Here is a 23,855-nt window from a genome sequence, read left to right as displayed (position 1 = left end):
AGGCTCTATACTCAGATTTTGTGCTTGACTTTGAGACTATATCTTGTTTTTTGGAAGACTAGGACACCAGAGAATCACCAAAATAAATATAGTACCCTATAATGAATCTTCTATGATCTGGGCAATAGGCCCAGTCTGCATTTGAGTATCTTACCGGAGAGAGTCTTTCACAGTAGCCAATGTGAAGTCCATTATGAATTGTCCCCTTTAAGTACCTCAGCACCCTTTTAACTCCACTCCAGTGACTAGTTGTTGGACATAGAAGAAATTGACTCAACTTATTGATGACAAATGGAATATCATGCGATGTATGACTTAGATGTTATAGTGCTCCAATAGCCCTTCTATACACAGTGGGATTCCATCATGTTTTGAAAATGGTTTTTCAAGTCACCATAGAAGTAGGACAAGTTTTAATGTTCAGCATATCATACTTCTCTATCAGTTTAGTAATATACTTGGTTTGAGTGAGATACAACCCTAAATCATCTCTGTGAACCTCAATTTCCAAGAAATAATGTAGAGAATTGGGGTCCTTAAGAGAGATATGCTTGTTCAACTTTGCAATGAAAGCATTGAGTTCATTTACATTGTTCCTTGTAATAATATTGTTATCCACATAAATTAAGCCAAAGATAATAGTTTGATCTGTTATGTAGAAGAAAAGGGAAATATCTACTTGGAAATTTCTGAAATGCCACTACAACAATGTGTTTTTAATCTGTCAAACCAGGCTCTGAGAGACTACTTTAGGCCATACAAGACATGTTTAATTTATAGACATAATCAGGTTTTTGATACTACACATCGTCTTCTAGGTATCCATTTAAGAAGATATTATTTATGTCTAGTTGCCTTATTGCCCAGTTATTTGATACTACAATAGTCAGAATAATTCTTATAGTTGATGCCTTAATAACTGGATTGAAGGTTTTATTGAAATCAATACCTGGTCTCTAGTGAAAGCCCTTGGCAACTAACCTGGCCTTTAGTTTTTTAGCTTTTTCCATTTGACTGTATTTTTTTTTTTGTACACACATTTGTTCCCATTTAAATTGTACTTAGCTAAGTATGGTACTAATACCTAAGTTTTACTTGCCTTCAAAGTAACTATTTTTGTTGACATAGCATCGTTCCATTCTTTTAAGCTGAGAGCTTCTTCTAGAGTTCTTGGTTCTTTTGTACTTGGGTCTCACTTTTCTTTGCTTAGATAAATCTTTGGTTTAAAGATGTCATCTTTGGCTCAAGTGACCAAAGGAGGAATTGGCACTTGTGGTGGCAAGGGTTGATTTGGTGCATGTGATTATTCTTCTTCCTGAGTTGAGTGATCTATTTTTGCATCAATTAGATTAGTATTGTGTATTTGTTCAATTGTGATCACTCACCTCATGTTCTCCATGATCTGATCAATGTATTTGTTAGAGATGATGCTTCAATGAAGATTGAAGATGCTGGGAGGAACTGTACCAACAAAATAAGAATTTGTTTTCTGATTCATTAGAGTGAAAGGCACAAAATGTAGATTGCACAAATAGGTGGTGGATGTTTTCAGCCTTGGAACCAATCATGGCATCACACCCAAAAAGGAGACATTGTCCTTGTGCACGCAATTGCTCCACCAACTCCAAGCCATTGGGGTTGGAATTACCAGCATCAATCTCTTCCGTGTAACTTTTGATTAGGGAAGGAGGGGATCCTTTTCCAACCTCAACAACTTTCGACTTCCCTTTGCCAGAATTCTGGACAAGGGGAGCGGCCTCAACTGCTTTGCCTCTTTCTCAAGAATTATTCTTTGTGGGAGCAAAAGAAGCAACGGGGACAACTTGCACAACCTCCCCGACTGAAGGCTCAGTCTCCTTTGTTGTAATGATCTTTCTCTTCGAACAGGTCGCCATGGCAGCAAGGAAATTCGTGTTGTCTACAGAAAGGAAAAGACAAATGGTTAGTATAACAGAATAAATATGAAAAACAAGATAACATGTCATGGCTACAACAAATGGATCATCAGCAACTTGTTGACTCTCCCACTTTCTCCAGCCCACTACTACTGGAATTAACTTTTTTCAAGAAACACCAATATTCTCCCTAAACATTCTAGGTCATTTCGAATGGAATTCTCTCCCTTAAAGGAATTCACATCTTCTGACTTCCTCTAGACAGAATAACAGTTTCACTTTAGTTGTTCTCTTCATCATCCTAGAGAGGCATTGTCCAAGAGTCATCAGAAAAGCGAGCATCCAAGTAGACTCACTAACATGACATTATCAAAAAAACCTTTTGGATATTTTTAGTGGTACGCAAAGTCCTCTCATATCTCTCCCATGCTTCAATGTCAATAAGCATGGCATATGCTCTCCTCTTCATGTCAATCAACAAAGCAGGTCTCTTGAAGGGCCAACCTTCTAAAGGTGATTTGCCTTGAAGGAAGGACTGGGGTATAAAAGTATTCTTGATGGTAGAGGCCACAATTACTCTTGGTCACATTCTCAATGTATGGACTGAATTGATGGAAGGGATAGAGTCCTTTCTCTTTTTGAGTAAGACTTCTTTTTAGATCACATAAGAAGTTTATCTCATGGGGAGTGGGAACATGCAAAGTTCTTAGATGATAGAAGATGAAGAAGGTTGATAGAGTTCTATAGCCATTTGGTATTATTTGGTAGGGATAGACTCTAAAATAATCTGCTATTTGGATAAACCACGGGTGTAAAGGTAAGTTAGAACATGCGTTCATATGGAACTGAGGCCAAGCACTACAATATGGATTATGAGAACTATTGCAACATCCAGTTTGAGGTTTATGGATGAAAGTTTCAAGAACAAAGTAATCATCCATGATCAACTCAACTTGATGTTCAGAGATAGTGCTGAAGAGAAGAGGTCTCAATTTGAAAGCTCGATCTTTCGAATCATCACTCATAATGGCAGCCTTAATAAGCTCGATTACCATAACTTTTCCACCACGCGCTTTGTCTAGATTCTTGGATTTAGGCACTATGAGCTTGGCTCTAATGTATTAGGCCACGTGTGGATCATATTCATCAGGCATTCTTCGACTTCTCTTCATAAAGGCATGGTGGCTTCAAAGATTAACTTATTTCAACTCAGAAAAACTGCATATCAACTCAAGACAACCCTATTTTAACCTTGTCAAGGCAAGATCAAGGTGACTGTACCAGGCAGGAAAGAGAGATTTCAACCTAAATAGCTCACAAAAAATTGTATTTCTCGATTTTTAGAGCTCTTGTCAAACGAGTTTAAGGATTTCCAATTAGTTTTGAAATCCTTATATCAAATTCAAAAGAAGAAGAAAAAGAAGAAGAAGAATTGAATTTTTTTCTACCTGAAGAACGCTCAAAAAATTAATGAAGTTGAAACACTCAAGCTCTCAAGAAAGCTATAGGCGTGGAGCAGTGAAGAAAAAAGTGGAGAAAAACTAAATAAGAGTTTTCTTATCTATAGTGATCCAAGTATCTTAATTCTAAAGTAGTTGAGAGTCTTTTAAATTTAAAGTTTAAAAGAAAAAGATAAATGATAAGTAAAAGATAATCATCTTTTCTCTTATCCTTTTTAAACTTAAATTTCAAATTCCATATTGAAAAAGGAATTGAAATTCAAAATTTAAAATATACAACAACTCCTAATGCAATTAGAATTTAAGTAAATTTAAAGTAGAAAAGAAAAAGATAAATGACAAACAAAAGATAAATATCTTTTCTCTTCTCGTTTCTACTTAAAATTTTGAAATGCCTCTACTAAAGGGAATAGGATCTCAAAACTTGGAAACTCACTTAATCCTAATGAAACTAAGATTTATGAGAATTTTTGAGTTTTAAAAGAGAAAGATAAAAGATAAGTAAAAAATGATAAGTGTTTTTCCTCTTTCCTCTACCCAAAAAATTTCGAATTCTTCTTTAAGGGATTGAAATTCGAAATTCTAATCCTATCAAGAATGCTTGAAATATAGACAATTACTCGAGATTATCAAATTTGATGTCCACTTGGTAGTTTTGAGAGAAACAGCTCAGTTCACGTCATCAAGTCAACCTCATACAAGTATGAAGTTGACTTGGAGGCACATGTTAGCCTAAAAACTTACCCTAGTGACGTGGACATCAATGTTTGACATGTGGCAAGAAAGTAAATATCTCTGTAACGTCCCCGCTTCAAGCCTCTATTGGGCCCTTACACCCACGGACTAATGGCTCTTATACACGAGTACGCCACTCTGGCTGCTTCCTGGATTGATGACTGACCCTACAGACCAACACAAGTGTTTCCAGCGTGCTTTGTCCTCACTCACACGCATCCTGGGAAAACTTCCCAGGAGGTCACCCATCCTTGAAATTGCTCCAGGCCAAGCACACTTAACTGTGGAGTTCTTTCGAGATGGGCTACCGAAAAACAAGATGCACCTTGTTGACATAGGTAGTACCAATCAATCCATTTAAGCCCTTTTCAACTGTGTAGTCCCATACCTACACAGTCTCAGAATCATCCCACTTGACCTTCCCCAGGCGGTGTGGGATTGCACAGCTTACCCGGTATTTCCCCTTACGGATCACGGGACTACTGACTGTCACAATCACCCCCCTTACGGGGTCCGACGTCCTCGTCGACCACACTTCCGGCTGGGTCAAGGCTCTGATACCATTTGTAACGTCCCCGCTTCAAGCCTCCATTGGGCCCTTACACCCACGGACTAATGGCTCTTATACACGAGTACGCCACTGCCGTCGCTTCCCGGATTGATGATCGACCCTACGTACCAACACAAGTGTTTCCAGCGTGCTTTGTCCTCACTCACACGCATCCTGGGAAAACTTCCCAGGAGGTCACCCATCCTTGAAATTGCTCCAGGCCAAGCACGCTTAACTGTGGAGTTCTTTCGAGATGGGCTACCGAAAAACAAGATGCACCTTGTTGACATAGGTAGTACCAATCAACCCATTTAAGCCATTTTCAACTGTGTAGTCCCATACCTACACAGTCTCAGAATCATCCCACTTGACCTTCCCCAGGCGGTGTGGGATTGCACAGCTTACCCGGTATTTCCCCTTACGGATCACGAGACTACTGACTGTCACAATCTCAGAGTTAAGCAATCCCGAGTCAAAGCAGTTGACCTAGGAGGGGTCCCAAGCCATGCGCCTAGGTTAACTTTAGGAACTCTAGAATGGTTGTTTGGATCCCACCAAGTTGCTCCCAACTCACCATGTTTCATTATTCTGTACCATAAATACATAAAGCATCCAAGTCCAAGGCCCATGAGTTAAAAATACACGAAACAACACCACAAAAATCAACCCCGGCGTCTAGGGTTTTACCCAACACCCAGGTCGACAACCCAACTAGAGGTTAAGTTTCAAGGACCGTCTTAGTGAAAATGGGTCAAACTTTATACTGGGCCATGAATTAGACATGTCACAAACATATTTAAGGCATCAAAATCAAATTAGGAGCACTTTCATTTTTGAGCACCCGGAGCACCAGGTGTTTAAGCACCCAACACCTAGGTAGACATTTTGTTAACCTGGGGCACTTCCAATCATCAAATTGAAGAGCTATCTTGTGATTTTCTTCATCTTCATCAAAAACAAGGAAATACGTAATTTTGGGGAAGAAACAGACTGACTTGGGAGCCAGAAAGAGGGCCTAGCACCCATGTTGACAATTGGTGCTGGTCCAGCACCCAAGTTGACATTTTGCCAACCTAGGCCAATTTTAAGGAATTTTTTCGATAATTCGTCCAGGCATATTCTTTGTTTTAGTTAAAGATTAAGATAAAAAGTGTTTCCAGGAATCCAACAAAACCATTTAGTGGCCTGAAACTAAACCCAATGCCCAAGTTGACACTTGGTGTTGGGCTCAGTGCCCAAGTTGACATTTTGTTAACCGAAGCTATTTCCAATAATATTTTCAAAAAAGTGTTTTAGGTATTTTTCCCATCATTAGAAATAATAAAGATACAAGTAAACTCACGGAGAAAATGAGAATTCCAAGGGCATGAAAATTGAGCCTGGTGCGCTGGTTTCAATCACTTAAATGCAGATTCTACTCCGAGCATTCTCTCTGAAATGGTCAAAAACAGGCTAGGAGACCTCGTTCTCAATTTCAAGAACCTTGGAAGTATCAAAATGACATCTCGAAAGCTCCAGAAAAAGCACTCAGTGCCTAGGTTGACATGTGGCCTCGTGTGTTGAGTTCTCCTTATCTAATTCTAATTTTGTCTCTAAGCATTTGTCTAGTTTTTCATAGTAACTTAGAGCTTTGAAATCAGACAAGTCAAATGACAACTTCATATTTTCACTTTTTCGGCAAAGTGACTTACTTGCAAATCAGGGAGTTTCAAGTCCTTTGATTTCGTAAAACAACATCTCTGAGAACTGGTGAACAGCTTTACCAGAACATAGAAACTAGCTAAGTGATGTCAAAATATTACTTAGGCATCAAAAAATAAATCCCAAAACATTTTCCCACTCACCCAGCATCCAGGTTGACGTCATATGTCAACCTGGACACTGGTCCCTGAACAACCTTCAGTAAAACAGTCATAACTCACTCAATATTGATTCCATTGACATGATTCAACTTGCATTTCAAAGTTATTTCAATACTCTATCAAGTCATGTCTCACGCTCCAATCGTAATTCTAAAGTTGGTAACTCCGAATTTCACCCTCAAGAAAGTTACGAATTTAAGCCACAAGTTACCCGAAGTGAATCCCGTAGATGCGATTCAAGTTTCAGAAATTGACGACTGACCTCTGTAGTCAGTTTCACCATTAAATCATCATCAACGGTCAAAAATAGCCTAAATGTATTTTTTTTTTTATATTTTTTAGAATATTTTATTATTATTTTAATAGGACCCCTGTCCTATGAAAGAGGATGTCCTCTAACTCATTTTTCATATTGAAAAAAGTACCCATAAGGTCAAAGTATCTCTCTCTAGAAATTAGACTTTGCAGACTTAATTATTTTTTTTTAATTCTTGTGAGAAATAAAAACTCGAATTAGACGTAGCTCCATTACCCATCGCGACATGGGGAGTGAACTACTATAAATTCTTGTGTATGCTCTTTACGACTTTTATCTCGTCTATAAATATGAACGAGTTGGCTAAATTTCTGTCTCGACACATGGTAACTCGCAGAATTATAATAATTTAACAAATCTTTTCAAGTGTGTATTTTAGGTTTAATTTAATTTAATGTATTTTTTTTTTTTGTCAAGAATGTAACTTTTTTTTTTCTAGTAATGTAATATTTATATTATTACGTATAATATGATTTTAATTTATCGTGTTTTACTGATATTATAGTATTATTGTCTTGTAAAGTAGTTTTACTTAAATCATTAATTATATATAATAATTGTGGCAATTTTAGTAAATTAATATAATATTAAAAAAATGTATTCTATTTATTAAAAATTAATATCATAATAAAGAATTTTTTTAGGGGTAAATACTATTTTAGACTCCGTATTTTGCAAAATTTACTAATTAGACTTTCTATTTTGTTAAATGACAAAATAGATTCTATATTTTCTAAAATTGTACAAATAGGACCCTTGACTGATTTTTTGTCAAAATAAAATTTAATAATAATCTGATCTAAAGATGTTATGATAAAACTGTTTACATTTTCTAAATGTGTTCGTGTTATGAATTATTTTTAAGTTGGTTATATTAAAAAAAAAAAAGTTGTTAATAATTAAGCTCATGGTCTTATTTTTACCATTTTGGAAAATATATAGTCTATTTTGTCATTTAACAAAACAGAAAGTCTAGTTGGCAACTTTTGCAAAATACAAGGTTCAAACTGGTAATTACCTAATTTTTTAGTGTAATTTTTAATGTTATGGTTTGAGTGAAAATAGTTTTGACAAGTAATAGTGTAAAGCCAAATTTAATGTATAAGTTGAAGATTTTAAGGAACATTTGCATTTTGCAGTAATTATGGGATCTAATAGACCCTCAAATGGATGGATATACCCGGTGGCAGTATGAGTAGTCATAAGGTGAAAGCCTTTGATGCTACTTGGTGGCCCAGGTGAATAAAATAACGATTCTTGGTGGAATGGGAAATGGACTTTTTTGTTCCAAAAAGATATATATATTTACTGTTAAAATTTGAAAACAAAGTGAACTACTCAAAAGGACATACTCTCATCTCATATATATTAATTTAATTGATGATTACACGATTCAATTTTTTGAAGGAGGTGAAAGAGAATTCACAAGAAAAGATTTCATGTGTTTAAGGAACTCTTTGGGCTTTTCTAAATTCACAGCATGTCCCGCGTTCTTAATAATCACCAATTCTGCATTTTCTCCCAAATGCCTATAAAAACCAAATTATTATAATTTCAGACATAAACATCATAAGAAACCATGATCAATTATTTACCTTTTCAATCTGTAACCTAGTTCTAAAGGGAATATCTGATCTTGGTCTCCCCATATTATCAACGTTGGCTGCATCAATCAAGTTATTACAAACAATAAATTTCCAATTCTTAATTAGTAATAGTATATACACAAATATTACAATAATCATCATCATCCATATATGTACCAAAAAAGTGTTAATACCTGTTTGATTTTGGGGAGATTAGAAAGTTTTCTTCCTTTGAGTATTTCTTGAATTAATTCTCTTTTTTCTTCTACAAACTCTGTACACATCACCTGCTCATATACAATCTTAGTACTGTCAATGTATGACTATTGGTTGGTTAGGATAATATAAACTAGATATGAGTAGAACCTATATAAATTACTTAAAAATAAATGAATTAATATAAATTAATATGTGACATCTACACAACTTATATTGGTGTAGCACTACATGTGTGATGTGCCACTTATATTGGTCTAACACTACATGTACTTCTTAACTCAACATTATAGTTATTAATAATAGATATAATGACACTCAAATAAAACATATATTATTTTTTTAGCATTGTTATTAGGTATTAATGGTGTCTAGCACGTTCTCGATAGCGCGTTGTGATTGAATAGCGATTATATTAAATTATATGAGGCTCAATATTTACTTAATTAGACCAATAGTAATATCAACACGTAAAAAAGTATTAGGGAACACTGTTGCCGTAGCATTTCTCAATTTTTTTATATGAATCTCCCTTTAAACTTATTTAAAAAAACACAGTAACTTTTTTAAAAAATTAGGATGATGTTTTATACAATTTTTGGTCTGTTCAACTGTTATTATGATCAAATTGTAATCCAATTTATAATATTTGGAGCATAATAAAAATAAATAAAATGTGACTTACGTCGATGAAATCGGAGAGAAAACAAGAGGGAACAACCCTAGCAGGCTTAACAAAGGACAACCGCATCAACTCCCTAAGCTTATTGGGCGTTTGGGGCAACAAAATCGACGCCGCCTCTTCCAAATCCGGAACCCTAAACATCCCATCCGCCATGTCCGATTCCTCAAGGCAAACCCCAGTGCAGCACAACACCAATCCCTCAACCATCTCAGGGAACTGCGCCGCCATACTGTACGCCACGAATCCACCGTAGCTGATCCCAACCAACCTCATCCTCCTCACCCCGTGCCCCTCTTCCAACAATCTCTTCACGCACCGAGCCTGGAAAGCCTCGCTCCTATCCGCAGCCTCCGTATGAGATCCGCCGAAGAAGAGGAGGTCCGGCACGTAAACGTCGAATCGGGCCGTGAGATGACGGAGGTGATCGCCGTATTGCCACATGGCGTTGGCGCCGAAGCCGTGGAGGAGGACGAGAGCTGGGCGGGAAGAAAGGGCGGTGGGATTGCGTGTTGTTGGTTGTTTTGGGGCCCAGCAATGCATGACGGTGCCGTTGCCGAGATCGGTGGTGAGTGAGCGCATTCCGGCGGCGGTGAAGGAGTGGCGGTATAACCAGTCCCTGGAGGCTGTGAAATTGAAGCATTTCATATTTATATGAAGAAATGTATGGTTTTGAAGGTGTGTGTGGGTTATTGGTTGAAGCTTCAAGGCATAGCCACACCTTTGTGGTTTGTGCTCTATATGATCCAACGTAGAGAGAGACTAATCCTATGTAGAGAAGGTTTGAATTTGAATTTCAATATTTATTAAGTATTTATAGTTTTCTTTTTCCATGTGTGCATAGTAATTTTAGATAATTCTTTCTTTTTTTTTTTGTATGAATAAATTTTATGTAATAATTCTTTATAAAATGGTAAGATGGAATGGAATGGAATGGATGGAAAATTATTTTGCAAAACAATAATAATAATAATAATAATAATAATAATAATAAGTTTTTAAAAAATTATTAACTTACAATTATATTTAAAAACATATATTTTCACCGAAAACTAATCTATTATTATTATTATTATTATTATGCTTGCTGCTGTTGACTAATGAAAGACTGGTTGGTTAAATTTCCAAATAGGGATCACAAAATCCAAATGGAAAAGGCAATAGAGCTAAATAACGGGTAATTTTACACATTACACTTTATAATGTCCTTTTTTTTAATATAAGCATTGTAATTGGATACTAGTTACAAAATATTTTTTATAGGTAGTATTTTATAATTGGTTAACAATATTTTTTTAATGTTATTTTAGACTTGATACTTAATTACACTAATATCAGTATAACACTGAGAAGTGTGCTAGGTACCAATGATGTTTTTCAACAATTCTCTTTATATATATATTTATACATTTTTTTTAATTTACATTTTACAGGTTTTTACTTGTTTTTTCAATGAAAAATATTACTTCTACGTTATTTTTATCGTTTTGAAACAATAGAAAAACAATACTCTGTATAGTTGTAAAAAAAATGACCATTTCCATAGCAACAATGCCAAAATTAATATTTTTTTCGAAAACAACAGAAAAACAATGCTCTATAATTCTATAAAAAGATAAAATAAAATCCATAAAAATATATAAAAAAAAATAGCAAATTCGTAAAAATATAAGAATTTTGTCAAGTTTTGTATATTTATAAAATAATCCCCTAAATAAATGGCACTAATATGATAAATGATAATCAAAATAAAATGTTAGAAATTTATGTAGTCGAACCCCTTAAAAGATCGTTTTGGTAGATCTTTTATCTGTTTCGGCATTTAGGAGAATTTTTTAGTCTATTTTTTTCATGATTGCATAGGCTATAGTTATTTAAGGCCACTTATAAATTTGAATAGTTTACAGTATCGAAAATAAGGTGTAAAAAGTTACTTACCACGCATATAAGAAAAATAGTCGCGTGTGCAACAAAATATGTAAATTTTATTTTTGTCATTTTAAATTATTCAAAAATTTTAAAAAATTTACAAGTAGTCCTACATAACTATAACATACACGATTTAGTATACCGAAATATCCTTTTAGAGTGGTGCACAATAGACTTATCCTAAAATGTTTTTCCTTAAAGTTGATATACTAGCCATTATGCAGTCATATCAACATTGCTTTTAGGCACTTGTGGCTCATTGTGTGTGGTTAGATGTTTTCTATATTATTTATTAAATTAAAATATGTGAAACTTAATATGAAATTACACTAATAATAGTATGTAACTTCTTGTGATGCTTGACACCTTAAATTATATAATGAAAATACAAATAAAAAAATTACTGAAAATATATGATCCTTATTTAAATGGAGCCTATCGTGGACAAATTAAAAAAAAAAAATTGTCTTTACTTTCAATCCAAAATAAAATTTTCAAAAAAAATGACATAAAAATAAGTTGGATAAATAAAATTCATATAAGAATCAAATGCCTTGAAAACCTAAGAGTTCCTCTGCATGTCCACAGAGGGTGAGTCAAGGCCAAAGGCGTAGCCGATGGAAAATAGATGAATATTCCTACACTACCCCTTGTTGGTCCTAAGGGTCAAAGGAGGCTAGATTAGCGGAAAAATGGTTACCAATTCAAGTACGCAAGGTGCTCCTGTATGTCTCAAGCTAATGTTTGAAATACCAAGACGCTACGACGTTGAAGTAACCCATGTCATACTCCCAGGAAAAATGCCCCTTAACATTTCTCTAGTTCAAGGACGGAAGGTGTTTCTATTTTTTCAGGGTAAGAATGGGAAGAGAAAATATCTCGAGCCAATGTTTGAGTACCAAGGCGCTACGACACTGAAGTAAGTCATACCATACTCATTGACAGAGGGATAAAATGAAGTTTGGGGGGAGGGGGGATGTAAAGGAAATAATTTAGGGGGACAAATTAAAATATCTATATAATTTTATTTTATTTTTACATAATTAATGTATATAAAATACATGCAATAAAAAGGTTTTGGGAGGGCTACAGATAATGTGGCTCCGTGAGTGGCCATACTCCCAGGAAAAGTGCCCTTAGTATTTCTCTCTAATCATATTCATATACACCAATATAAGAGCTGAAAGGAAGCTAAATTCTCTTTGTAGAACGTCATAAACATTTTTAACACTTCTTGAAGAAGAGACAAAAAAGAGTTAGGTAAACTAAGTAATAATACAAAAGATTAGGTTTTAAATTCAAGTATTAGAGGTGATGAGCCAACCACAATAAGAGTTGTAAGTACTAGTGTTTGCCCACCGACCTTTTGCATATACATCTTTCGATAAGGAAACATTATAATTTTAAGAAAATATTGACTTTCAATAAGAAAGTATTGTCTATTAAAAATGAGAAGAGTTAGATACGCAAGCAATTTTATAGGTACAGATTATTATTATTAGTATTACACCATCTCCAATGGGCACATCTATAGTTACCAAAAAAGTATATACATATATATATATAAACATTAAATTAATCATTTTTTTTCAAATGGTAATTTCTTTTTAAAGAAAATAAAAAAGAGAGAAATGCCACATGGACGTGATCTTATTTGAGCAACACTACGATGAAATTGGTGTAGGAACTTGACCACATTAGACCACTCTAGTGGGCTGCCCATGGAGATGCTCATATAGTCATACGCACCCAAAAGAAAGAAAGTGATGTCCTGAAAAAGAAAAGTAGCAAGAGCATCTCCTAATTTTAAGTGCATGAACTAATTACAAATATTCCAACAAGCATAATTCTTTTCTTTTCTTTTTTAAATGAACAAGCCTTAATAATTAATGGTAAAAGGGTTCCACATATAATATATAACACAGTACAGAAAAAAAAAAAATTACACTATTTTCTTTGAGGTTGGAGACAGATGAAACAAGCAACCAAAAATTGGCTAGTTTGTGTATAACAATGACCCCTTTAATTTGATATAAAAAGACATGGACTTTAATGACTCATTTCCTTTTCTTTCTGTTGTTCTCTCTCCCTATGGAACAAACAGTTTGTGCTAGAAACCATGTTGACAAAACTGGTTAATGCATGCAAGTAACCATGAGTGTACGGATAATTACAATAAAACAGTATACACAGAACGAATAAAATCAAATTGCCGCAATAACGAAACAATCCTCACCTCTTCTTTGTCAGACTTCATGCTCCAACCAGATGAGAATATTAAATGTTTCATGCTAACAAAAAGTCATTGGCAGAATTTTAACTTGCGTGAGACTGAGGTTGCCATTTGTGGAACGGGATCAAACCCTTAATTCATTAGCTTCATCAGTCTTTTCTCAGCAAATTTAGCAGCCTTATTGTGCGGTTCAAGAACACGAGCATGCTTAAAATCTGAAAATATATTTAAGTTCAAGAGTGACGAAAGGCAGAGTGAATACAAGCATGAGAAATAAATATATGAATAAATGAGTTTCTTCCGAACTTATATCAGATAATCCAGTTGCAATAGCTATAGAAGAAGGATTGGGTGAGAAGGCAAGCTTAAGTACTAAGGAAAGTCTGAAGAGATAATAGACACCAATATACCAGAATAAATGAAAAATGGTTATCTCATTCATACAAAGAAAGAATAGAGTGAACTTTTGAGATTATCACCTTGCATAGCTTCTTTATAGCGAATAAGTGATTCTCTAGCCGTTCCACGTCTCAAATATGCCTTCACGTTCTGAAAAGTTCAGAGAATAACCGTTATAACAGCAATGAGGAAAAGTAAAGGGGAAAATCTAAACTCTTAAAGAAGTTTGTTCTTTGGCATTTGTAAAGAGACCAACTTCTTTCAAGCAATTTACATTTAGTACTTCAAAAGCTGGACTAGTTCTCATTTCAATGTTAGTTATCCATTTAATTCAATGTTAGTTATCCATTTAGTTATATGTAGAAACATAGGACTTGTGATGTCAATTCACACAATGAAAGTATATGATAAAAACTAAAAGAAAAAATATTTTATATATGGTAAAAGAATATTATGCATAAAGAAAATAAGATCAAAGCTTGATTCCTCGCCTTCTTGTCAATTTCCATTGCGTTGCTGCAGTCTTCCTCTGCTTCCTGGAAGCTGCATATAATTAATATAAAAAAATAAGTCTCAGCAAACTAATAAATAAATAAATATTAATAATAATAATAATCTATGTTTCTTCGTGATATCGTACCAGCCTAACTCTAAGTATGCAGCTGCCCGATTACAATAGTAAGTTGCATTTGTAGCATTTAATTTGATAGCTTCAGAATAGTAATTCACAGCCTTATTCCATTGCTTTCCCTTGAAGGCAGCATTGCCCTGGAAGAGAACTGTACGTAAATAGGAAGTATTTTTTCATAACTAAAAATATAGATAGATAAGAAACAAGCAAACAAGTTATGTGGACAAGTTATTTCTGCAAGGTAAACTGGTGACAGAGAGAACTTGTGACTAGTGTATCTAAGAGGCAGTTCAAGACTTCAAGACTAAAATTTGGGCAAAAATACGGAAAGTCCAGAATAAGAATTTGTTTTTACCATTCTCTTGTATAACAGATGATTGTCATTGATACATTGTTGTAAAAACCGTCTTAAAAATTGCCAGAATTTCACAGAAAATAGTCTGTCAAATGCAAACCGAGAGGGTTTTTCTTCTTTAAATCATGAAAAGCATTTAAGATTTTGACATAATCTATTCTACATCCTCCAACTTAGAAATCAAGTTTAACAGGCCGACAAAACTGATTGCTGATCCAGTTAAGTGGAGATCCATCTAGTTAGTGAGAAATGAGAATTGTGAAGGCCATCGAGAAGGTCGGCTCCAGCAGTGGTAGGACCTCTAGGCCAGTGACCATCGCTGACTGTGGACAGCTCTCTTAGATTTCTCAGCCATGGAGGTCTAAACAAAGTCTATTGTGGGTCGGTCTTTTCAGCAAATAGTTAATTTCAGCATAGTAATGGTCTTTCTCTTTTCTTTTTTTATCTCCCTATCTTGTTTTAGGTTTATGGGATGTGACTATGGCGGTAACGGGTTCTCTTACTGAGACCACATGGATACTGTTCTCTTTTCTTTTTCTTTTTAAAAAGAATCACATACTGAGGTCAATAGCAGACCAACCTCATCCTTATTTTTTATTTGTGTCGTGTGAGTAAAAACTACTTGAAAAAACTTGGGCCAAGTTTCAGTCTTAATGAGCTGCTATAAAACTCTACAAACAATTTATGAATCAATGAATTAGAATCAGTTGAACCACCATGCTTCTGTCAGGTGTATAAGTCCATATTCCTTAGAAGAATAATTTCTATTTGGAAAAAAAAAAAAAGATTTGTGGGTTATTGGACAGTAATCAAAGATCCCAATATAATAATAAAAAAAACCTTTGTAAATTATAATAAATTGTTAAGAAGGTTGAAGAGAAAATTTATCCGCTATGTGCACATAACTTTATGAAAATGATTTTTTTTATAACACAAAAATACAGGCAACATCCACAAAACAGCACATATAGTAAGTAAACTGTAATTTATGCCAGCTATACTATTAGTAAGGCTTGAAAGCCAAGCTTCTCAACAAAATTTTTGGTATTTGGCATCATGACACAAGGTGGAAAAATTCAAGAAATATGTATAATAATTAAAAGAAAAAGCACCAAAAAAAAAATAAACTTAAGGAAGATGAACAAATAAACAACAAAACGAAAAATAAAAATAAAAAATGAGGGTATTTTTATAAATGGTGTCAGTTTTTGTTTATGCCCCTAGGGAGCCTTAAGTGTACTTTGTTTAGACAGGGGAGCGAATTTTGTCTTAGTTTCCCTAGTATGGTTTAAAGCTGGGGAACCTGTTCTACTTATGTAACCACGGTATTCCTCCGCCACAAGTGAGGATTTTTATCTTTTCAAAATTGGGGCCAGTCTATGACAATGGCCTCTTTCTTTCAAAAAAAAATAATAAACTAAAATTAGAATTGGAATATGGTTTTTATAAAGTAATCGCTACAGCATTGAAATAGTATAGATGAATGGGAATGGGAGATTCTGCTGTAAGTTGTTTTTTCTTTTCTTTTTCATTTTTGGGAGACTGGATTCTTTTGTTTTTACATTATGTTTGTGGGTCTGGGTTGACTGTTAGTCATGTGAACTCTGCTTTAGGTATGCTAAGTCATTCTCCTTTGTTTGCACATTTTACAATAAATAATAGTCTCTTTTCCACTTTCTTTTCTTTTTTTTCCGTCAAAAAGAAAACAGTAGGAGTGAACAAACCTTCTCTTTCAAAAGTTCAGAAGCATCTATGCTACCATTGGTATCTGGCAATGGCAGTGAATTGGATGCAACACTGGCTTGCTCTTGCAGACAAGAGTACATATCCAAGACCGTATCAAGAAGAAATTTATCAGCACCATGAAATGAGATAAATGAAACAGAAATGGGAGAATCGTTGTGCTTTCCAACTGGAATCGTAACCTGGTAAGCATAGGCATTTGTACAGATTGAATCAGTTATGCATAGAACCAGAGCACCAGCATGAATGCTAAAGCCAGAAAATTATACCTGACAGCACCCAGACATGCTTGCAATACTTGTTAGTGCCAATGTGCGGTCAAGGAACTCAGAGAATGGCCCTTTCCTTGTACGAAGCTTCAATGGAGGATCTGCTACAGTGGGAACTACTAATATTCCGTCATCCTAAGACAATAACAATGAGATTAGACAAAGTACATACATATATTTCGGTTGTGCACGCAAAAGCCATCTATGATGTGAAAGTTTACAAAGCACTAAGGACAAGAATAGAATGAAGGAATCAGTAGCAAGCCATTAGGATAGAGCATATTATTTTAGTCATGAGCACAGCAGCAAATTATAAAATTTAAAAAATGGCTGAAAGAGTACCAATCACACCCAAAAATAATCAAAAATGGAATTGATATACAAGCAAATGGTAACTGGGTCAATTAAGCAACACATCTTGGCTTTCATACTTTCTAAGGCCTCAAGAAGTAGAAACATCAGTACCATACAGTATATAAGACCAGCTGACTTTGGGTTCTAATACTAAATCCAGATATCCTTGTCAGTGCTGACTTGGATCTTTGTAGAAGAAATGTGCTGTGGTGGTCAAAGCTTGTATTTTAGGTTGTGGAGGGTGCTTTTTGTTGTTTTCATATGCCATCTTCTAAACATAGTAGGAGAGCTTAGTCAGAGCAAGAAAGGTGGTATTATGCTAATGAAAGCTTACTAAAGCTCTTGTGCTGTTCCAGGTTTTCCTGAAAAACTTTATGGAGTTGCTAGATCCCACCAATTAAGATTAGGAAAGGTGAACTATCAGAAACTCTCATAAAATCTTCAAGCTTTAAGGAAAATTTCAGGCCAAGGATGAATAGTTTTTCAAACAGGCATTGATAAATAGAATTTGGGTGGATACTTTCCCTGGGGAAGATAAATATGCATGAGAATCAACAAAAAAAAGACATCCTTATTATCATGATCTGTCTCCAGGCTGCTGTGTTCTATGCAACTTAAAGGGTGAATCAGAGAATCATTTGTTCCTAAACTGTCAGTTTACTCTAATGTTGTGGTTCAAGTTGCTCAAGAAGATTGGTTTGTCTTGGTGTATGCTGCCAACATTAAAAAGTAAGAACTTGATAGATTATGAGATAAAGGGTGACCGATGTGCTTCAACTCTCTGGAAAGCAGGTGGCCATTTTTGGGCTGTGTGGTTGGACAGGAACAACAGAATTTTTAGAGCATCACAATCACAGAAGATATCCTTGGGGATAATATATAATTCATAGTAGCAATATGAGTGTATAATGTAAAAGGCTTAAAGGGAGTCTTGTTTTCAGATTTGGTCAGGGATCTGAAAAACCGTATGTGATCACTTTTGCCTAGTTGCTTTTACACCTTTTCCTGTATACAATTTTCTGGGTGATCATGCTTCAGTTTTTCTGGTGTGAGCAAAGCATGACCCTAAACTCTGTTTTTATTTTAAAGACCAATACAAAGCTGTTTCTTTTTCAAAAAAATATACATATAAACAGAATTTATAGTTAGACTTAAAGACGATTCAGGTTATAATTTCAGGGATTGAACTCATTCCCCCCGTGAAGAGAAGTTATAAGGATTTTTTCCAGAAAGAAGGTAATCAACGCTTACAAATTCTAAAGATGCTATGTTAATGCACATCTCATTGAAAACACTTCTAGATAACATCAAACAACCTAAGATGATTCCAATAGAAACTACAAAGAAAACTAATTTTATTAGTAATCAAATCAATTAATTAAATTTAAATTTTAGAACAATGAAACCAAAAAGAAAACTCTCATGTATGAGTTTAATAAAAAAAAAAAGGGGTCTTTTCAATATTATACCTAAAATTGATTTTATTTATAAAAATACCTTTAAGAAAATTATTTGCACAAATACCGATTGCCACGTCAGCATAAATACCGAAATATAAAATAATTACCGAAAATTGAAAAAAATAAAAAAATCTCGCTTCCAGAAATTTTAGTGTTTTGCAAATTTTAAAAAAAGCAACCTTTTGGTTGCTTTTGATGTAAATAATATATCAATTAGTTACTTTTTATTAGAAAAAAATTAATTCAAGATAATTTTTTTCTCATACACATTTGGTTGCTTATTTTGATCAGACAACTTTAAAATTAATATATATAATAATTTTCATATTGTAACTAATTCTATTATGTTTTAGATACTATTTGGTAACTTTATAAGTTTTTTTATTAACATATTAAATTCTTTTTATTAAATAAATTTATTATTAGTATACTATATTTTAACTTTTAAATACAAAATAACAAAAGACTTTAAGTTAAGTTATGATGTTACTTGATATGTTAAAGTTTATTAAATTTTAAATTTTATTACTTTTTGTTACAAAATATAAAAAAGGAACAAAAAAGTTTCTTTTAACACATACTAAAATGTAAGAGAGATATCTAAATGTTAGAGGAAAAATAAAAAAAACTAAGAGAAATAATAAATTTAGAGAAAAAGAATAATAAAAAAAATAATAATAAATGAAGAAGATTTTTTCAAAAAAACAAATTAATAAATAAATGAAGAAGATAATAATGTCAGAAAAAGAAGAAGTAAACAAAAAGGAAAAAAAAAGTAAAAAGATAAATATTGGAGGAGACTTATAATTTCTTGTTTAGATTTTAAATTATAGTGTGTTATTTTGTTGTTTAAGAAACCTTAGTCTAACTTTTAATTTTAGTCTTTTTTTTTTTGTAGCAGAAAAATATATGCTTCTAACATGTCAAAATGATCACTTTAAAAAATAGATTATAATAGTGTAATTTTTGTGTCCAAATAATAAATTGCGTGGCTGAAAAAACTTTTGAAATAAAAAAAAATAAAGAAAGTGAGAATAATAACAATTTGTGTCGTTTATTCACATAATTTTTTTTTTTTAAAAAAATCTGATTGTATATCAACTAGGAGAGTCAATAAAATGTAAAAGAAAAACATATGGTTAATTTTTAATTTTAGTAGGCGTGTAGCGGTATTGAAAACAATAAAATGGTCTAAGAAAATTTCATAAATACAATTCACGTTGATACATATAATTATTTTTTTTCTAAAACTACTAATTAGATTAAAAAACAAAAAAGAATGTAAAATAATAATAAAAAAAAAAGAATAGAATGTAAAAAAAAAATATTTGATCAACCTAGTTTACTGTTATTTTGAAAAAATAAGATTTTTATTAGAAAAAAAAAAAAAGCTACTGTCTAGAAAAAGAAAAAAAAGAAAAAAAGCTAGCATGTAGGCAGAGTTTAAGAGAGAGAAGCAATAAATATACATTGGTATACCTATAAAAAAGAAATGCCTAAATTGTGAGTATTAAAATAGGTAAGGGTAAATTCTTAAATAATTTAATAATAATAGTTATTGGTGCAAATATTTCAAAAAAAAAGGGGCAGTGATACAAATATCAATAACTTACAGAAGGAATTCAAAGAAGAAAAGGATAATACCTTTAGTAAACTTTGAAGGGTAGCTCGCATCTCAGTCCTAACTTTATACAAGGTTTTAATATTGTCATATGTTGTCTTAATTGCTGCATATACACAATCTGATACACCAGGTCCTAACTTCGGTTTAACTGATTTAACCCACTCTTCATGGTTTGATTTAAATTCATATCTGAGAAGAAAATTGCATGGTTACAGAACTTAGAAAAACAGAGCACCAAATCCTAAAGATCCTCAACGAAAAAATAAACAAGAGTACTATTCAATTTATAAAGATTAATCAGTCAAAAGTCAGCAAAGGTGGCTCCAATGACTGAAGCTGCAATGGCAACAACTTAATACAAAGAGAGAGAGGGAGAGATCACAACCAAATCTAATACTAGAAAACCCTATAAAATTTGGGTAAATAACCCAGGATTAAGTCTTGAGAAGAAAAACATTATTTGAAAGTTCCATAATACTAATCAGTCCTAAAGAATTAGCACATTTACTATTAACTTTTTAAGACATCACCAGTCTACAATTATCTACAAGACCAGGCTGTTCCATAATCTGCAACATGCATGGGAACGAGTAGCCATTTTTACGAACAAAGTACCAAACCAAGTTTATTTTGGCAAATACTAATTCATCTTTCAGGCAATAATTTATTTAATGCCAGTACTTCAAAAATGTTAAACTATTGCACAAAAGCAGCGAGTTTTCCACACGGCTTTAAACATTTAGCTTGAAGATATATACTCCAGCAGTTAACAGTTTATTTGGTTGGTTTGGTTCAATAAACACAAATTAAAAGTTAAATAGATAAAACCCTATCTTGAATACCTTTGCAATGTAACCATCGCAGATGACAGAGCTTTCAAAGCAAATGCTCCACTTTGAACGTTTGAAGAAACTTCACAAAAGCCTTTCAGACTGGGCACATTTGAAGCAATATGCTTTCCAAAATTCATATGCTTTGGTGGCTGGTCTGCAAAACCAACAAGAAAATAACCACCACACAGTTATCATCACTTTTACTTTTATCACAACAATATATGACATCAATCACACTAGGAAGATGGATAAATCATTGGCAACCACAATACCACAAGTTCCGTCTATTTATTACAAGTACTGCTACTATTTTTCTTTAAACTAGAATCCCCACCTAACCCTTTTCTAAATGGCAAAGTTAAACAGTATAAAAAAATACAAATTTAAACCACGATTGATAGTTGAGAAATAACTTAGTTCGAAAAGCGCTGCAACTTACACCCAGATAGATTTTCAATAGCTTTGCTGACAACGTGTACTGTCCTCTGTGTAGGAATCTTAGACAGCTGAAAAAGATCATCAGCAAAAATAAGACGTCTGGGCCTCTTAGGTTCCACTGAATTCAGTCGAAGCAAGACATGTCCAACACGATGTAGAACAGATGGGTCGCTGGAAAAGATTCCTAAATATAATACAGAACGATATTGTCAGAAACAAGTTATTGATCAAATAAATAAAATCAGAAGCAAATGAAGAAAAAAAACGAGAGAGAGAGAGAGAGAGAGAGAGAGAGAGAGAGAGAGAGAGAGAGAGAGAGAGAGAGAGAAACAGCTTCTGGCATACCAACAGCATCCAAACTTTGAGAATTTGGCAACACTCCAATTGTAGATACAGCTCCATGAGAGGGGCGGAACCCTATTAAACCACAAAATGATGCCGGTATTCTTACACATCCAGTTGTATCAGTACCTGTAAAGGTTAAAAAGTACATAAAATTGTAAATCAAATGGCTTAGTGAAAACAAATGTACGTATACGCACAAATAATGGAAGTTAACCAAAAGCTTTTGTGAGGAAAACGAAAGGAAATATGGGATCTGATTAGTATAGAAGATACAGATATTTGTATGTTTTGGTTTACTCTGTAAGAACTGTGTGCCTGTCTTGTTTGGCGCATTAGAAAGAACAAAGAGAGAGAGAAGAAAAGTGGCTATTAGGAGCACAAATGATCCACGGGAATGGAAATGGCTGATACAACACAAAATCAAATCCCAATCATGATGTTGTGTCATCAGTATAAAATTTCTAGAAATCATGACTTTCATTGCAACAGTTAGACAAATCAGATAAAGCCTACCCTGAAGACAATAAATGAAATGCAATAAAACTGAACGTAAATCTCCAAGAGAAAAAGAAGCAGGGCCAATATGTTTGATCACCATAGCTGAGTCGGTATTCAATAATTAAGAAAAAATCGGCAAACAAGCTTACCAATAGCAAAGTCGACAAGTCTAGCTGCAACGGCCACAGCCGAACCACTACATGAACCTCCAGGAATGCAGGAGGGTACATGTGGATTAACGGGAGTACCATAATGAACATTCTCCCCAGTTATCCTAAAAGTAAACATCCCAAAAAAAATAAAGGTCAAAAGCAAATATAGAAAGAACCGTGATCTTATTCCCTCCGAACTAAGTGTATAGGAGGTAGAAAGACAGGTTTCCGAGTCTTACCCAAAACCAAGCTCGTCCATGACAGTCCTACCAACACATTTAGCCCCATTCTTCAGCAAAGAAGTCACTACCAACGCCGTCTTCTCAGCTGCCTCATGAGTTCTCCGCCAATCCGGATTCCCAAACCCCGTCAAATAGTCTTTCACTTCAAATCTACACAATCCACAATCCAAAAACAATATATCTAAACACAAAATACACGCATACATACATGATATCATCATAAAGGATAAATATTGGAATACATACATGTCGGAAATGGCGAAGGTGAGTTCAGAAAGAGAAAGTCTAGCGGCAGGGGGAGGAGGCTGAAGGAAAGGAAGAAGTTCAAATCGCTCCAAGAAAGCACCGAAATCCTCTTTATTACCAACCATGGCGATTCTCCTCCTCCGGCGGCGGCTAGTCTCAACCAAAATCAAGACTCCGGCGACCCCGAGTCCAACGGCGATCCAGGTTTTCGGGTGCGCAGACGCATTCTCCTTCACCAGCTGGAGTGGCTTCAACATGATCGATCGTGCGAGGTCGTCGATGAACGTAAAAATTAATCAAAGGGTTTTGCAAGGGTTTTAGGACCAACCAAAACCATATACAATTAAAATTAACTTTATAGTTGTGTTTTGACTAATGGAAATTTGCTATCTTGCGCTGGGGGCGTCAGTTAACAGAAGAGAGAGAAGAAGAAAAGAAGGTTGTAGGCGCGCGAGTAAATGTGTTGTGCGTGCGTGCGTGCGTGCGTGGTGACTTGAGTTGTGACTTGTGACTTGTGTGTTTTAGCGTCAAAGGTGCGACTCTTCCAAAGAGGCTTCCTTGGATGCTTTCTCCATTGTTATTAACCAACATATAATCCTAAAGAATTACTTGGCCTCTCTTGTATTGAGAAATTTCTCTAAAGTTATTGACCACTTTGGCTGATTAATCTTTGTAGATGTATGTACTCTTCTCACCTTTACGAGTATATTCCCTGAGTAAAACTTATGTTATTGTCGATGTGTTTGGATGAACATTTTGCTAACCAACCTCAAATAGGTGTTTAGTGTATGTTTGGTAGCTT

General features: G+C 34.2%; 2 protein-coding genes and 1 long non-coding RNA gene across 6 annotated transcripts; 1 reads left to right on the top strand and 2 right to left on the bottom strand.

Annotated features, from left to right (window-relative positions):
• Positions 1-8,096: 8,096 nt before the first annotated feature.
• Positions 8,097-9,950, bottom strand: LOC115724487 (uncharacterized). Its single transcript, XM_030653778.2, has 4 exons — positions 9,306-9,950; positions 8,599-8,691; positions 8,414-8,481; positions 8,097-8,347 (listed from the first exon to the last, which is right to left on the bottom strand). Exons 1-4 carry the CDS (start codon positions 9,948-9,950, stop codon positions 8,212-8,214), a joined length of 942 nt encoding a protein of 313 aa, XP_030509638.1. The 3' UTR covers positions 8,097-8,211.
• On the top strand, positions 9,948-13,225 carry LOC115724488 (uncharacterized). The gene is made up of 2 exons (XR_009688478.1): positions 9,948-10,083; positions 10,435-13,225. It is a non-coding gene; the product is annotated as an uncharacterized LOC115724488 (long non-coding RNA).
• LOC115725191 (outer envelope protein 64, mitochondrial) lies at positions 12,646-23,787 on the bottom strand. 4 transcript variants are annotated; one of them, XR_004013352.2, is made up of 14 exons: positions 23,054-23,741; positions 22,805-22,957; positions 22,563-22,687; positions 21,916-22,041; positions 21,572-21,754; positions 21,142-21,286; positions 20,320-20,488; positions 16,862-16,996; positions 16,574-16,774; positions 14,504-14,631; positions 14,355-14,406; positions 13,944-14,013; positions 13,468-13,679; positions 12,646-13,002 (listed from the first exon to the last, which is right to left on the bottom strand). XR_004013352.2 is itself a non-coding variant. In XM_030654626.2 (13 exons), the coding sequence occupies exons 1-13, from the start codon at positions 23,308-23,310 to the stop codon at positions 13,597-13,599; spliced, it is 1,827 nt and encodes a 608-aa protein (XP_030510486.1). In that variant the 5' UTR covers positions 23,311-23,787; the 3' UTR covers positions 13,161-13,596. The 4 variants fall into 4 exon arrangements, 1 of the variants encoding a protein (XP_030510486.1); XR_009688477.1 differs by lacking the exon at positions 12,646-13,002 and adding an exon at positions 13,161-13,362; XM_030654626.2 differs by lacking the exon at positions 12,646-13,002 and having other exon boundaries at positions 13,161-13,679; positions 23,054-23,787.
• Positions 23,788-23,855: the final 68 nt, after the last annotated feature.

The sequence above is a fragment of the Cannabis sativa genome, chromosome 6 (assembly GCF_029168945.1).
Source record: "Cannabis sativa cultivar Pink pepper isolate KNU-18-1 chromosome 6, ASM2916894v1, whole genome shotgun sequence".
NCBI classification, from domain to species: domain Eukaryota; kingdom Viridiplantae; phylum Streptophyta; class Magnoliopsida; order Rosales; family Cannabaceae; genus Cannabis; species Cannabis sativa.
The sequence above is the reverse complement of the archived record's forward strand: the minus strand, read 5'-3'. Positions and strand labels throughout refer to the sequence as shown.

Excerpts from the sequence above, each read along its gene's own strand:
- LOC115724487 (XM_030653778.2), bottom strand. The coding sequence starts at position 9,950 with ATGAAATGCTTCAATTTCACAGCCTCCAGGGACTGGTTATACCGCCAC. Across the intron at positions 8,482-8,598 it reads ATCTCCCCAAAATCAAACAG|CCAACGTTGATAATATGGGG; the intron begins GTATTAACACTT and ends TGATTGATGCAG. Across the intron at positions 8,348-8,413 it reads CTAGGTTACAGATTGAAAAG|GCATTTGGGAGAAAATGCAG; the intron begins GTAAATAATTGA and ends TGGTTTTTATAG.
- LOC115725191 (XM_030654626.2), bottom strand. The coding sequence starts at position 23,310 with ATGTTGAAGCCACTCCAGCTGGTGAAGGAGAATGCGTCTGCGCACCCG. Across the intron at positions 14,632-16,573 it reads CTGAACTTTTGAAAGAGAAG|GGCAATGCTGCCTTCAAGGG; the intron begins GTTTGTTCACTC and ends GTTCTCTTCCAG. Across the intron at positions 14,407-14,503 it reads GCATACTTAGAGTTAGGCTG|CTTCCAGGAAGCAGAGGAAG; the intron begins GTACGATATCAC and ends AATTATATGCAG.